The sequence below is a fragment of the Phascolarctos cinereus genome, unplaced genomic scaffold, assembly GCF_003287225.1.
Source record: "Phascolarctos cinereus isolate Bilbo 61053 unplaced genomic scaffold, phaCin_HiC Scaffold_2;HRSCAF=192, whole genome shotgun sequence".
NCBI lineage: Eukaryota > Metazoa > Chordata > Mammalia > Diprotodontia > Phascolarctidae > Phascolarctos > Phascolarctos cinereus.
The window spans coordinates 5435636-5449647 of record NW_027555625.1 but is presented as its reverse complement, the minus strand read 5'-3'; the positions used below and the strand labels follow the sequence as shown (position 1 = coordinate 5449647).

The window sequence follows — 14012 nt, the reverse complement described above, 5'->3', positions numbered from 1 at the left end:
CTATGATCAAAAGCACTGCTGTCTTTTCAGAGGTATGTGTGGCATCTGTGCGTGTGACCACAAACACACGTGTGTGCATGTGTGTGCATGTGTGAGTGTGTGTGAATATGAATTTGAGTATGAATGTATGTGAGTATAGGTGCGTATGTGTATCTGTGTGTATGGGTGCAGGTGTGTATATATCTGCGTATATGTGTATATATGTATGTGTCTGTATGCATATTGTGTGTTTATATATCTGAATGTGTATGTATGCGTATCTGAGTGTGTATGCATATAGGTGAGTGAATGCGTGTGTGTATGTGAATCTGTATATATGTGCATGTCAGTGTATGTGTATATATGTGGATGTGTGTATATGAGGGTGGATGTGAGTGCACAGGCAGCTAGGTGGCACAGTGGATAAAGCACCCAACTCTTTCTGAGTTCAAATCTGGCCTCAGACACTTAGTAGCTGTGTGACCCTGGGCAAGTCACTTCACCCTGCTTGCCTCAGTTTCCTCATCTGTAAAATGAGCTGAAGAAGGACATGGCAAACATTCCAGTATCTTTCCCAAGAAAACCCTAAATGGGGTCATGAAGGGTCAGACATGACTGAAAAATGACTGAACAACATGTAAGTGCATATGTGTTTATATGTGTATGACTGTATGTGTATGTTAGAGTCCAGTTTTCTATCCATTATACCACACAACCTCTCATGAAGACAAATAAATAGTGCCTTCCAGCCAGGGAATATCCTTCTTTCTCTCTTTGTCTGTCTTTCAGTATCCTTGTCTGTCTTCCCTCTGCCCCCTCCCTTTCTCCTTCCTCTCTCCTCATCTCTCCCTGCCCCCACCCCATCTCTGTCTCTCTCCCTTCCTCCCTCCCTCCCCCCTCTGTCTCTCTGTCTCTGTCTCTGTGTCTTTCTTCATCCCCCTCTCTCCCTCCCTTTCCCTGTCTCTCTCCCTCCCTCCCTCTCTCCTCCCTCCCTTCCTTTCTTTGTCTCTTTCCCTCCCTCCCTCCTCTCTCCACCTCCACCTCTCTCCCTTTCTCTATCTCTCTCCCTCCCTTCTCCTCCCCCTCTCTCCCTCTCTTTCCCTCCCTTCTTCTCTCTCCACCTCCCCACCCCTTCATCCCATCCTTCCTACATTACGTATACATTTTCTAACCATGACTTCTCAAGGATCCATGATTTCCCGTGGGCCTGTTGCCCTCTCTTGTTGCAGGACACGAACCTTTGGTACCTTGGTCAGTGGTCTTTCAGAGCTGCTGCTTCTGAGCACATTGGGGCCTTAGGGATGCCCCTTCTGGAGATGCTCCCCTCTCTCCCCTCAGACCACAGACACACACAAAGCCCATGTGGAGACCTGGACTCCAAGCCTTTGTCCAAGCTCGTGCCAACCCTCCCTCCAGCCCCTCTCCATGATGAGGTAACAGAGTAAGACCTTAGTGGAAGGGAGAAATCTTCTGGGTCAAATGTAATTGGTTGGGGCAGCTAGGTGGCACAGTAGATAGAGCACCGGCCCTGGAGTTAGGAGGACTTGAGTTCAAATCTGGGCTCAGACACAATATTTCCTAGCTATGTGACTGTGGACAAGTCACTTAACCCCAATCACCTCACCAAAAAAAATGTAGTCAATCACCAAGCATTTCATTAAACGCCTGCTATCTGCAGGGCACAGTGTCAAGTGTCAAGGGTACAAAGAGAGGTGAAACAGCCCCTGCTCTCAAGGAGCTCCCAGTCCAGTGAGGAGACACAGGCAAACAGCTCTGGACAAAGAAGCAACAGACAGGATAGGTTGGAGAGACTCCCAGAGGGAAGGTGCAGGCATTAAGAGGGATGCCGAAGCAGTCACACAGAACTGTCAGTGTTTGAAAGCTGCTGGGGAGCTTAGAGATTGGGAACAAAGGTCTGCAGGCTCCAGGGAGCCCACCCAGCTGTGTGACCCTAAGCCAGTCACATACCTTCTCTGAACCTCAGTTTTCCCACCCATAAAAGGGGAGAATAACAGCATCTACCTCGTGGGGCTTCTGTGAGACTCACCTGAGCCAAAGTACAGGACACGTCCTGCACACTGGGAAGTCCCATCAGAAGGGGAGCTCTGAAGGGCAGTGTGCTTGCACAAGACATGCTCGATCCAGCCCTGGCCCCATGCTCAGTCCAGGAACAGAACGAGCTTAGCAGATACATCGATTTCTCCACTTAGTGGAACAGATCAGGCCAAATTCGAGCTCCACATCTGCAGAGCTTCCAAGGACCTGAGGTCATCTGGAGCCCAACCCTCTCCTTTTACAGAAGGAGAAACTGAGGTGGAGGGAGGGGAAGGGACTTGTCCCAAGTCAGCCTTGTGATGAGTGGACTGGAGGACTTGAACCCAGGGCTGGTAGCTCTCATCCCATTAAGCATGAGAGGTAGATTCTATTCTTATGCCCATTTCATAGTTGAGGAAACTGAGGCAAACTGCAAGCCATACGCTGCTGCCTCCACACTTCCTCTGTGCATTAGCCCTGGATGGCAGAGCCAGAAGCTGAGTCCCCAGCCACAGGCTTCCAGAGACCTGCGGCTGTTCTGGGTGTAGTCTGAAGCTCTGAGGTGTCAAACCAGGGCCCCAGGAGGAAGAGGTTCATCTCTTCTGCTGGTCGAGGTTGAGAGCTCAGGTTCAAAGCATGGGCCGCCTCCTCCCCTCCCCCATCCCAAGTGAGCATCCTGTGTCTCTGCTCCCTCAGCCTGTGCTAAGTGCCCTGGGAACTGCCTGGGCAGCTCAGATTTCTTGGTCCTTTTCTATCCTTGAAGTCAGAGGGGAAAATAGCAGAGGGGGAAACTGAGGCCTGGCCTGAAGGAATGAATAGTTATGGCTCTAAGGTCCCTTGGAAGCCCCTCCCAGCCCTGACATTCCATGACCTCTGGTCTAAGGACCTTCCCAGTTCTCACATTCTGTGTTCTATGTTCTAAGGTTCCCCTCAGCTCTGACAATCCACATTCTCTGATTAAGTTTTCTTCTGGGGGCAGCTAGGTGGTACAGTGGATAAAGCTCCAGCCTTGGAGTCAGGAGGACCTGAGTTCAAATCCAACCTCAGACACTTGACACTTACTAGCTGTGTGACCCTGGGCAAGCCACTTAACCCCAATTGCCTAAAATAAAAAATAAAATAAAATAGGTTTTCTTCTGGCTCCAACATTCTGTGTTCTGTGTTCTGAGCCCCTTCCTGTTTCTGACAGTTCTCGAATCAACTTTTAAGACAATTTAGTAGAGGGTTAGAGCTTGGAGAAAGCCTGAGAGGCCTCAGGACACAAGGCTCCCTGGGGGTAAAGCCACAGTGGTGGGAAGCCTCGGACTCCAGGCTTTGTGTCGGAGATGGGGAAAAGGAAATAGACTCTGTCAGAACTCTGTTCTGGTTAACTCAGCGCTGAGCTCTGTTGGTCCTCTCTGCACAGGTCTTAACTCAGAGTATTGTGACCTCTTAATAAGTGTTTGCTGCCTGATCAAGGAGTTCTCAAAACATCCCTGCTCTGCCGCCAAACCCCAGCTCCTGAAATTCTGGACTCCTGGTTACTGCTCCCATTTCAGCAAAGAATGCCAGGGCTACAAAGAACTCATGCTCAGAGCTGGGAGAGACCCAAGCCCAGAGCGTGGAATGTCAGCACTGGGAAGAAATAACAGACCAGCTACTTCAGCCTCCTCCTTCTACAGATGGAGAGACTAAGACCCAGGCTTACCCAGCATGGCATGATTTTATTTTGTTTTTTAGAAATTAATTAATTTATTTTTAGTTTTCAATATTCACTTCCATAAGATTTTGAATTTAAAATTTTCTCCTTCTCCCTCCCCTCTACCCTCCCCAAGACTGCATGCAATCTGATATAGGCTCTACATATACATTCATGTTAAACATATTTTTTCACATTAGTCATGTTGTAAAGAATTAGAACCCAAGGGAGGAACTGTGAAACAACCCCCCCCCAAAAAAAAAAGAGAGAAAGAGAGAGAGAGAGAGCGCAAATAGTCTGGTTTGATCTACATTCAGACTCCAGAGTTCTTTCTCTGGAAGTGGAGAGCTTTTACCATCTGAGTCTTTTGGAGTTGTCTTAGATCCTTGCATTGCTGAGAAGAGCTCAGTCTATCAAAGTCAGTCATCACACAATGTCACTGTTGCTGTGTTCAGTGTTCTCCTGGTGCTGCTCACTTCACTCAGCATCAGACCATACAAGTCTTTCCACGTTTTTCTGAAGTCTGCCTGCTCATCATTTCTTATAGCACAATAGTATTCCATTCCATGCATTTACCATAACTTGTTCAGCCATTCCCCAACTGATGGGCATCCCCTCAATTTCCAATTCATTACCACTACAAAAAGAGCTGCTAGAAATATTTTTGTACATCTGGGCATGTCCTGATTTTAGCCAGATAAGCAGCCCCCTCCTCAAAACAATCTTACCAGTCCACACATCCCTTCAGCTTCCAGCTTTGACCTCCATTAAAAGGCAAAGCTGTCTTCTTCCCCCAGTTAGCTCACATTGATTAAGCACCTACTATGTGCCAGGCCCTTTGCTAAACACTGGAGATACAAAGAAAGGCAAAAGCCAGTCCCTGTCCTCAGGGAACTCCCAGTCTAATGGGGAGATCACATGCAAACAGCTAAGCACAGATAAGGAACAGGCAGGACAAATAGAGGGCAGCCTGAGAGGGAAGGCACAAAACTGAGGCCTGGGGAAGGATGAAGGAGGAGGGAGAGGATGGGGGCACCTATCAACTGGAGGGGAGAGAGGGAGCAAAGATGAGCATTGGGAATGGCTTAATGATAACAACCGTGATAATAGCATTCTAGGGCTTTAAGATTTGCAAAGTGCTTCACGGGTATTATTTTATGTGATACTCACTACCCTGGGTGTTAGGGACTATCATTATCCCTATTTTACAGATGAGGAAATTGAGGCAAGCAGAAGTGACTTGCCCAGAGTCACACAGCTAGTAAGTAAGGCTAGATCTAAACTCAGGAAAATGAGTCTTCCCTGACCCCAGGCCCAGCACTCTATCCAATACATCATTTAAAGATGAGGAAATTGAGGTAAACAGAGGTTAAGTGACTTGACCATGGGGCAAACAGCTAGGAAGTATCTGAGTCTGGATTTGAACTCGAGGCTGTGACTCCCCTGGGGCTATTTACCTTATCACTTTCCCTGGCCTCTGAAGTCTACTTCATAATCTTGATTAGACCAGTGTGGGCACTTAGCCCAGTGCCTGGCACATAGCAGGTGCTTAATAAATGCTTATCGATTGACTGCTAGGTCCTGGGACCTGCACTGGAGCCTTCTGTTTTGTCAGTGAAAAGGGCATCAGTGTCCCGAGCTCTTGCTGTGGCTGAGCTGCTTCCTGGCTGTGTGACCCTGGGCGAAGGGCTTTCCTTTTCTGGCCCTCCGGTCCCTCCTCTGTGCTCTCTTCAGTCCGATTCTCTTCAGTTCTAGGCACAGTTATTTCTTAAGCGGTTCTGATCTGCATGACACTCCACTAGGCATCTCCCCTTCTTGTGGGGAGGGGCGTAGGAGGAGGAGTAGAGTGATGGGATACAATGTAACTGTGCTCCCTAAGGAGATACAAAGTATCTACAAAGTGGGAGTGGGGGCTGGGCAGTGATATCATTGGCACAGGGAACTCCCAGGCCGAGAAACTCCTTCCACAGGGCCTATTGGCACCTTCTTTCTTAAAAGAGTTGCCTAGTATGCTGACACCCTAGGGTCGCACACCCAGGTCTCCCTGGCCACAAGGCTGATTCTCTGTGGATTGTAGTAGTTTGAGAGAGAAAAAGTGTTAACTGGGGAGATCAGGAAAGGCTTCCTGTAGGAAGAAGTGGCGTCTGAGCTGGGCTTTAAGAGAAGCGAAAACTATTTGTTAAATCGAACAAATTATAATACATACATTATATATACGTAAGTTAGCATGACCTTAGCACTGAGATATTTCAGGAAAACCTTGGTTTAGTCACTCTTTTTATCCAGTCAACAAGCATTTATTAAGCACCTACTGTGTGCCAGGTACTATGTTAAGTACAAAGAAAGGCAGAAGACAGTCAGTGAGAAGGGTAAAGGAGTTCAGGGGGCCACCCCGCACAAACTGTCCTCCTCCAAACAGCCTTATTTCTATGGTGGGCACCTTATCCTTCTAGTGACCCAGGTTCTTGGAGTCATCCCAGGTTGTCCCCTGCCTTTACCCACCACATCTAATTACTTACTGAATTTCATTAGAAATATAATGTATAATTAGTTGTCTTCATAAAGAATCTAGTTTGAAATCATGGCCAGTCTATGACTCGTTACTACTTTGGGCAAGTTATGTGATTTTTGGGAGCCTCAGTTTCCCTCCCTGTAAATAAATTGGTTGTGTAACCTTAAAGGTCCCATAATCATTTTTGTTATTATTTAGCTGTTTTTCAGTCATATTCAACTTTTCATGACCCCTTTTGGGGTTTTCTTGGTAAAGATACTGCTTTGCCATTTCCTTCTCCAGCTCATTTTACAGATGAAGAAACTGAGGCAAACAGGGTTGAAGTGACTTGCCCAGAGTCACACAGTTAGTAAGTATCTGAGGCTAGATTTGAACTCAGGAACATTAGTCTTCCTGACTCTGGTCCCAGCACGCCATGCACTATGGCTCCACCTAAAATCCATAAAATAGGTACAAGACAATCCTGAGGGCCATAGCAACTGAAGAGAAAGGGAGCTGGCTGACCCTTACTTGGCTTCCATTTTCTCTTTCAAGGAGGAGGCTCTTCAGACTAGAAAGGACAGAAACAACCAGGACCAATATGGGATTTGCAAACCAAGGTTAGGAAGGAACTTCTGTGCTAGGTGCCCTTCATGAGGTCCTCCCCAGTTCTGTCCAAGCTTCATCCCAGAGTGCTAAATGAGACTGCAGCCTTGGTCAATGAGCTTCCTCAGGCCATGGCAAATGGGAGCTACTGCAGGACAGGAGAAACACCAATGTTCTGATTTATAAATAGAAGGGAAAAGAGTGGGCTGGAAATGGAAATGGGCCAGGAAGCTTGACTTGGATTCCTGGCAAAATTATGCAATAGCTATCATAAAGGGATGGTTACTAAACATCTAGAAAGGCAGGCAATCATCACAGAAGCCCCACAGGGCCACATCAAGGACACTTCATTTCTTTTTCGTTAATGGAAATGACCATGTTTGTTGATATTTATAGAGTTAAGTTTTCAAAGGGGATGACATGCTAGGCTAACTGCATTTCTTTCCTTTTGTGACAGGAAAATTAGACGGGCAGATCAAGGGAATGCCGTAAACGTTTTTGCTATAACAGTGCCTAGGTTCCCAGGGCCACATGCTGAGTTCCTATCTGACCATTCCACCATGACTTACTTTGCAGATAGAATACTCAGCCATGAATAAAAATGAGTAGGAAGGACAAACTTCCTGATCAGTTTATTGAAAGTTGACCAGTTCTGCTGTCTCTCTGTTGTCCATCATATATCTCCAAGAGCCATGACAGAACCCACTAGAATTCTGCAACTGAGTGAGGAGCTCAGTTACTCAATGGGGAGCACCATCTTCCTTATGTGGTTTAGAAAAATATCATAGGACTCTGGAGGTCATCTCAAAGCATCATCTCAGAAGCAAGAGGATGGAAGACACTGCAAAAAATAGTAGATGCACTGAGAATAGCTAGAGAAAACTGAGACCAAGCTGAGAAGTCTGAGCCTTGCCTTGTCTCTGTTGGAAAAGTTTTCTATCACCAGTGCTTATCAAGCAATGGACAATATCTGTTTGAGAGTGAAGAGAGCAATGCTTGGGGGCCAATGCCGGTGGTGACCAGAAAGGAACAGAGGATCAAGCCAGACAAGCGATTCCAAAGCTTTTAAACATCACAATGGCAATGCAGCCAAGGCAGAGAGCTCAGAACCAGCCCCAAATGCCTCTGGGGTCTCCGCAAAGATTTTGAGTGCCCCAGCGATAGCATGATCTCTCACCAAGGCGGCTTCTGACTGAACCACTGGGAATGTCATCCTAGCAGGACAACATGACCTTGAGGCTGTCAGACCCCGAGGAGATGAAGCAGAAAGAAATAGGAAGAGGGGAGAAGTCACTAAACTTGGATCGACTTATGCAGATAAGGGGCCATTTGTCTCCTGGGCTGTCCTATCTTCCACCTCCCCCCTCCAAAAAAAAAAAAAGATTTGGTTTACAGTAACTCACTGATTCCTGCTACTTCTATTTAGAGTGATACATTTTCCATGTGGTTTTTATATTTTATATTTTCCACGTGACTCGTATAAAGGGAGTAGAGTTGTTACTTTTGGAGGATTATCTGTTCGATCTTTCTCTTTATTCTAATTGTTCTCTCTGCCTCCAGTCTCTCCTCACCCCAGTCCGTCCTCTACTCAGCTGCCAAAGTGATTTTCCAGTAGATGAGGTCTTATTGTACTAATAGCTCCCAGAATCAAATACAAAATCCTCTGTTTGTCATTCGAAGTCCTTCATAACCCAGCCCCCTCCGCCCTGTCCACTCGTACACCTTACTCCCCTCTGTGTACTATACGATTGTACAATCCAGAGACTCCTGGCTGTTCTTGGCACAAGGCTCCATTCTTCCCTGGCTGGCCCTGGTGCCCAGCACACTCTCCCTCTACACCTCCATCTCTTAGCTTCCCTTCTTTCTTTCTACCAAAGGCTTTCCCTAATCCCCACCCCCCACCCCCACCCCCGGGCTCTGCCGTCTAACCTCTTATTGGCCTGGTAGGTATCTCTTTTACATCCAGCTCTTAGAGCACTGCCTGGCAAACAGTAGGTGCTGAATAAATGTATGTACCTAGATACTTACATATTGTCTCCCTTATGCATTATAAGGTCCTTGAGGGCAGGGACTGTTTTCACCTTTCTTCACATCTGCAGCACTTGGCACAGTGCCTTGGCACATATAGGAGAGACTCAGTAGGTATGGGGTGGCCACTTGATCCATGGTGGAGAATGTGGGGATATGCCATTTGTTTTTGTTTTTGTTTTTTTGGCTAGGCAATGGGGTTAAGTGACTTGTCCAGGGTTACACAGCTAAGTAAGTGTCAAGTGTTTGGTCTGAGGCCGGATTTGAACTCAGGTCCTCCTGACTTCAGAGCCAGTGCTCTATCTACTGTGCTACCTAGTTGCCCCCTTTTTTATTTTTGGCTAAGCAATGGGGTTAAGTGAGTTGCCCAGGGTCACATGGCTAGTGAATGTTATACGTCTAAGGGATATGTCATTTCTGGACAAGTCGAACAGGTGTGGGGCAGGATGTTGAGTTCTTGGTCTCTGAAATTGACCATAGATGCCTCTTTTCAGCGTTCAATGCCCTTTACAGTTGGCCTCCATCCAATCTTTCCAGGCTGAGCAGACCTTGCTCCTCTTTGCCCAATCTGTGATCCAGCCAATTGACGCATGGCTAGCCCTCACCCATGGCACTCCATCTCTCATCTCCTTGACTTGCACTGGCCTTACTGCTTCCTCTCAGAATCCCTCACTTCCTTCAAGGCTCAGCAGCTCCACCACTTTCTACATGAAGCCTTCCTGGATTTCCCCAGCTGCTTATGCCTTCCTTCCTAGAAATTATTGCAGGCTGTTGTTGGTCCTCCATTCCTGTGACTTGCAAGTCAATCGGACTGAAGTGAGGCAGGGCTGTGCAAAGTCACCAGCCTCACTTTCTCCTCTGGAGCCTCGTGGGTCCAGTGGTGAGAGATGGATCAGAACATAGTGGCCCCAGCTCTCAGCCATAATGAAGTGCCAGGCCCTAGAAGGTGACCGCTCCTCCTTCTAAGGTTTCTAAGGGGTAGCTTGGGGGGGGGTTCTATATTGTTGCTCATAACCCCTTAAAGTGTCTTTCTCACCCATGACCAGTTAGCCAGGTTTTGTTTGTTTGGAAATTGAGAGGATGCCCATCTATTGGGGAATGGCTGAGCAAGTTGTGGTATATGAATGTAATGGAATACTATTGTACTATAAGAAATGATGAACACGCTGACTTCAGAAAAACCTGGAAAAACTTGTATGGACTGATGCTGAGTGAAGTGAGCAGAACCAGGAGAACATTGTACACAGTAACAGCCGTGTTGTGCAATGACTAATATTGATAAACTTAACCCTTCTCAGCAATACAAGGATCTAAGACATCTCCAGAGGCCTCGTGATGGAAAATGCTACCCACATCCAAAGAAAGAACTATGGAAGTTGAATTGCTATTTTTTTTCTCTTCTGTTGAGTTTTGTTTCCTCTTTCTGATGGTTCCTCCTAATGGTTTTAATTTTTACTTACAACTTCACTAATGTGAAAATATGTTTAATAGGAATGTAAATGTAAAGCCTATATCAGATTGTGAGCCATCTTGGGGAGGGTGGTGGGGAGGAAGAGGGAGAAAAAATTTTAAACTCAAAAACATATAGAAGCGATTGTTGATAAATCAAAATAAATTAATAAAATTTTAAAAAAAGCAAAGATGATTAGAGAAAAAGGAAAGAACCTTTATGTTCTGAGATGTTTGTAGCAGCTCTCTTTGTGGTAGCAAAAAACTGGAAATTGCAGGGATGCCCATTAATTGGGGAATGGCTGAACAAGTGGTATATGATTGTGATGGAATATGATTGTGCTGTAAGAAATGATGAGCTCAACAATCTTAGAAAACCACGGAAAGACACACATGAAATAATGAAAAGTGAAATGAGCAGAACCGAGAGAACATTGTATACAGTAACAGCAATATGGTTTTAACAATGACTTTGAGCAACTAAGTCATTTTGATTATTATAGATACCCAAATTAAGTATGAAGGACATAGGAAGGAAGACGCTATCTGCATCTGGAGAAGGAGCTGCTGGAAAGCAGAATGTGTAGAATGGCTATACATACATACATACATATAAGGTGTATATGTATATATATGTATATGTGTGTGTGTGTGTGTGTGTGTGTGTGTGTGTACCTATTTGTGTCTGATGGTGGCCATCTCTAGGGTGGAGGTGGGGGGAGAGAGAGGTGGGCAGGGAGGAAAAAAAAAAGCAAACATGGACATTCCGCATGCTCCCTTCCAAGAATCCCCCTTCAGGTCTGACTCTTTCTCTGAGTCCTTTGTTTTAAAGCCCCATCCATTCTCCCTTTCAATAATCACAAAAGATCGAAAAGAACCATTTTAAACTTAATGTCCAGCCAGATAAACACTAGCGCTGCTTGTCAGAAACACATTGGACCCTGAGTCTTTGGAGGATCTCAAAGCCCTTTCTCAACACCTCTTAGAATGAATCTGCACTGTGGACAGAAGGACTCAAGACTCACTTAGTCGGCGTGGAGGCAGTGGCAGTGGCAGCCCAAGGCTGCCCAGCTCAGGGAGATAACAAAAGCTGGCATCTACATGGCTCTCTTAGGTTGGCAAAGCACTCTACATATTAACTCTGTTACTATCCCATTTTACAGGTGAAGGAATGAAGACAGACAGAGGTTAAGGTGCCCAGGGTCACCAAGCTAGGAAGTATCTGAGGGAGAATTTGAACTCAGGTCTTCCTAACTCCAGTTCCACAGTGCTCTCTCCTGTACTGCCTCCAGACTTGGACCTCTCTTTTTCCCTGTGGCTTCAAAAGCCTCAAAGAATGGTCAACTTGGAGGTAAGGAGAACTGACTTCAGGCCTGCTCTCCTGGGCCTCAGTTTCCTCCCAGGTATGTGAGGGGCCCTTCCTGCTGCTGGTTGCTGCTCCTTGGCCTCTCCCCTTCCCCAGGCTGCTCACTGCTCCTGGGGAGGTAGTGGACAGAGCTTCTCTGCTGCAGTCCCTGCCCCCATCAGCCCAGTTTGTTTTCTTTGGCTCTCTGCTTAATTGGTTCCACAATCTCATGCGAAGTCCAGTTACCCAGGCTAATTGGTTTCCTTACAACGAGATAATGCCTCATTTCTTCTCTTGGGAGCCCCTCTGTTTAAAGGCATTTTCACTGGGGGGCGATAATTGGAGATGAGGAGAAAGTAACACCTGAGGAGTTCATTGCCCGGCCCCAGCTTCTGGGCCCTCCTTTGAACTCCCTTGGCTCGGCCTCAGGTGCCACTTCCCCAGGGGTCTCCTCCCCTCATAAAGAGGGGCCCTTGGCTGCTGGCCTCTGCAGACGGTCACTCACTGGGGGATTCTTCTTTCCGCAGCCGCCTGGGTAGGATGGACAAGCTGCAAGAGACGCTGCTGGGCCTCGAGGAGGGCCTGGCCTGCTCCAGCCCGGCGTTTCTCTCCTCTTGGGACTGGAAGGACGCACCGGGCCCCTTCGACCTCGGCCGGGCTGGCTCCCCTCAGAGCCTGTCTCCCACTCCATCCTTTGCCTCCTCTTCCTCGCCTGCCCACCCAGGGGTGGCTGACCTGGCCTGCAGCCACAGTGCCAGCAATGGTGGCAGCAGCAGTGGTGGCAGCCTGGTGGCCTGTGGCATGCTGGCCTTCCCTTCCACCTACCTGCAGAGTCCCGGCCCCAGCAAGGCCCCAAAGGGCACCAAAGTCAGGATGTCGGCCCAGAGGCGACGGAAGGCCAGTGAGCGCGAGAAGCTGCGGATGAGGGCTTTGGCCGATGCCCTCCATACCCTACGTAATTACCTGCCCCCGGTCTACAGCCAGCGAGGTCAACCTCTCACCAAGATCCAGACTCTGAAATATACCATCAAATACATTGGGGAGCTCACAGACCTCTTGAATGGGGTCCAACGGACCTAGCTCCCAGATGGACAGACTGCCAGAGCTGGTGGGCACCTTGGGTCCCCGCCTTGGACAGGGGAGGAAACTGAAGCCCAGAGACATGCTGGAGCCTCCGGCAAGTCTGGGGTTTGGCCAGCATTAACTTGGCACAACAAACCAGCGTTATTTGTCCAAGGAAGACAGGGACCCTGGGGCTTGGGAGACTTCATTTCTCCGGCAGGACGGACTCAGCTGGAAGGGACCTCAGAGGTGAGCTCATCTTAACCTCACTGGCCCCAGAATCTCCTCTACAGTGTGCCGACCAGTGGCTGTCCAGCCTCAGCTGGACCTTGGGGACCTGGACTTCCTTGGGTGGTATTTGGCATGTATTTGCCTTTCAGAAATTTTGGGAATAGGAATCTCAAAAAGGACGTTTCTGAGTTGGCTGGTGGTTCTCTGCTCACAGATAGACAAATTTCAGACTTCCAGCTTCCTGGCCCTCCCTCCCCTGCTCCTTACCACCAAGTGCCCAGACATAGCTCAGGGGCAGAGGGACCCATCACAGGCCATTATGGGCCTGGTCAAGGTATATTTGAAAGGATGGATACCTTCTAGAGTGTCCTTTGTCAATAACCGGGAAATGCTGATCTTTGCCTGCTGTTGTCCTGGGGGCTGGGATTACCTGGGGTTTTCTCCTCTATCCCCACTTCTTGCCTGGCCTCCTCCCCTCTGGCCCTTTCTGGGGAGCCTGGTCCACATGCTGAGAAATGGAAGGGCTGTCCTGTGGTCTTATTTAGGGTGCTGGGATGGACAGAGTCTCCCCTCAGGTGTGTTCACGGAGAAAGTTTAAGGGTCCCTGGCAGGAGCTGTGAGAAAGTCTCCCCAAGCTCCCCAGGAAGGCACTCAGCTTGCCTGGGTCTCAGGTGAGGCTGGGTGGGGGCAGGGGCCACCAGGTGAGCATAGGTAATCTGCCATCTGAAATCATAAGAGATCTCCTGGGCCTGAAAAGAAAGGCAGGAGATCTGCAGGGTGGTCTGGAGAGAGGAATCGAGACTGGAGCAAAGTCAGAGGAAGGGGCCTCACTGCAGTGCTGAGCAGGCAGGAGAGGCCAGTCAAGTCTGTTAACCCCTCCAGGTATGGACCCACCATAAGCTAAGGGCATGGGCTGTAGCACCTCAGGGCAGGAAGGACATTTAGATCCCCCCTCCCTCATTGTACAAATGGGGAAACTGAGGCCCAGATGGGGATTCGCTTTGCCTTAAACCTTACAAAGTGAGCATTGCTGGAGAACAAGGTGGGCGGGCCCTGTCTTTCAGGAAGCTCAGCCGAATGGCCCTCATTCCCAGGACCAGGGCAGCGTC

At 48.1% G+C, this 14012-nt stretch overlaps 1 protein-coding gene across 1 annotated transcript; it reads left to right on the top strand.

The window, feature by feature from the left end:
• The first annotated feature begins 12150 nt into the window (after nucleotides 1–12150).
• Nucleotides 12151–13489, top strand: MSGN1 (mesogenin 1). The gene has a single exon (XM_078148931.1). It carries the CDS (start codon nucleotides 12151–12153, stop codon nucleotides 12688–12690), a length of 540 nt encoding a protein of 179 aa, XP_078005057.1. The 3' UTR covers nucleotides 12691–13489.
• Nucleotides 13490–14012: the final 523 nt, after the last annotated feature.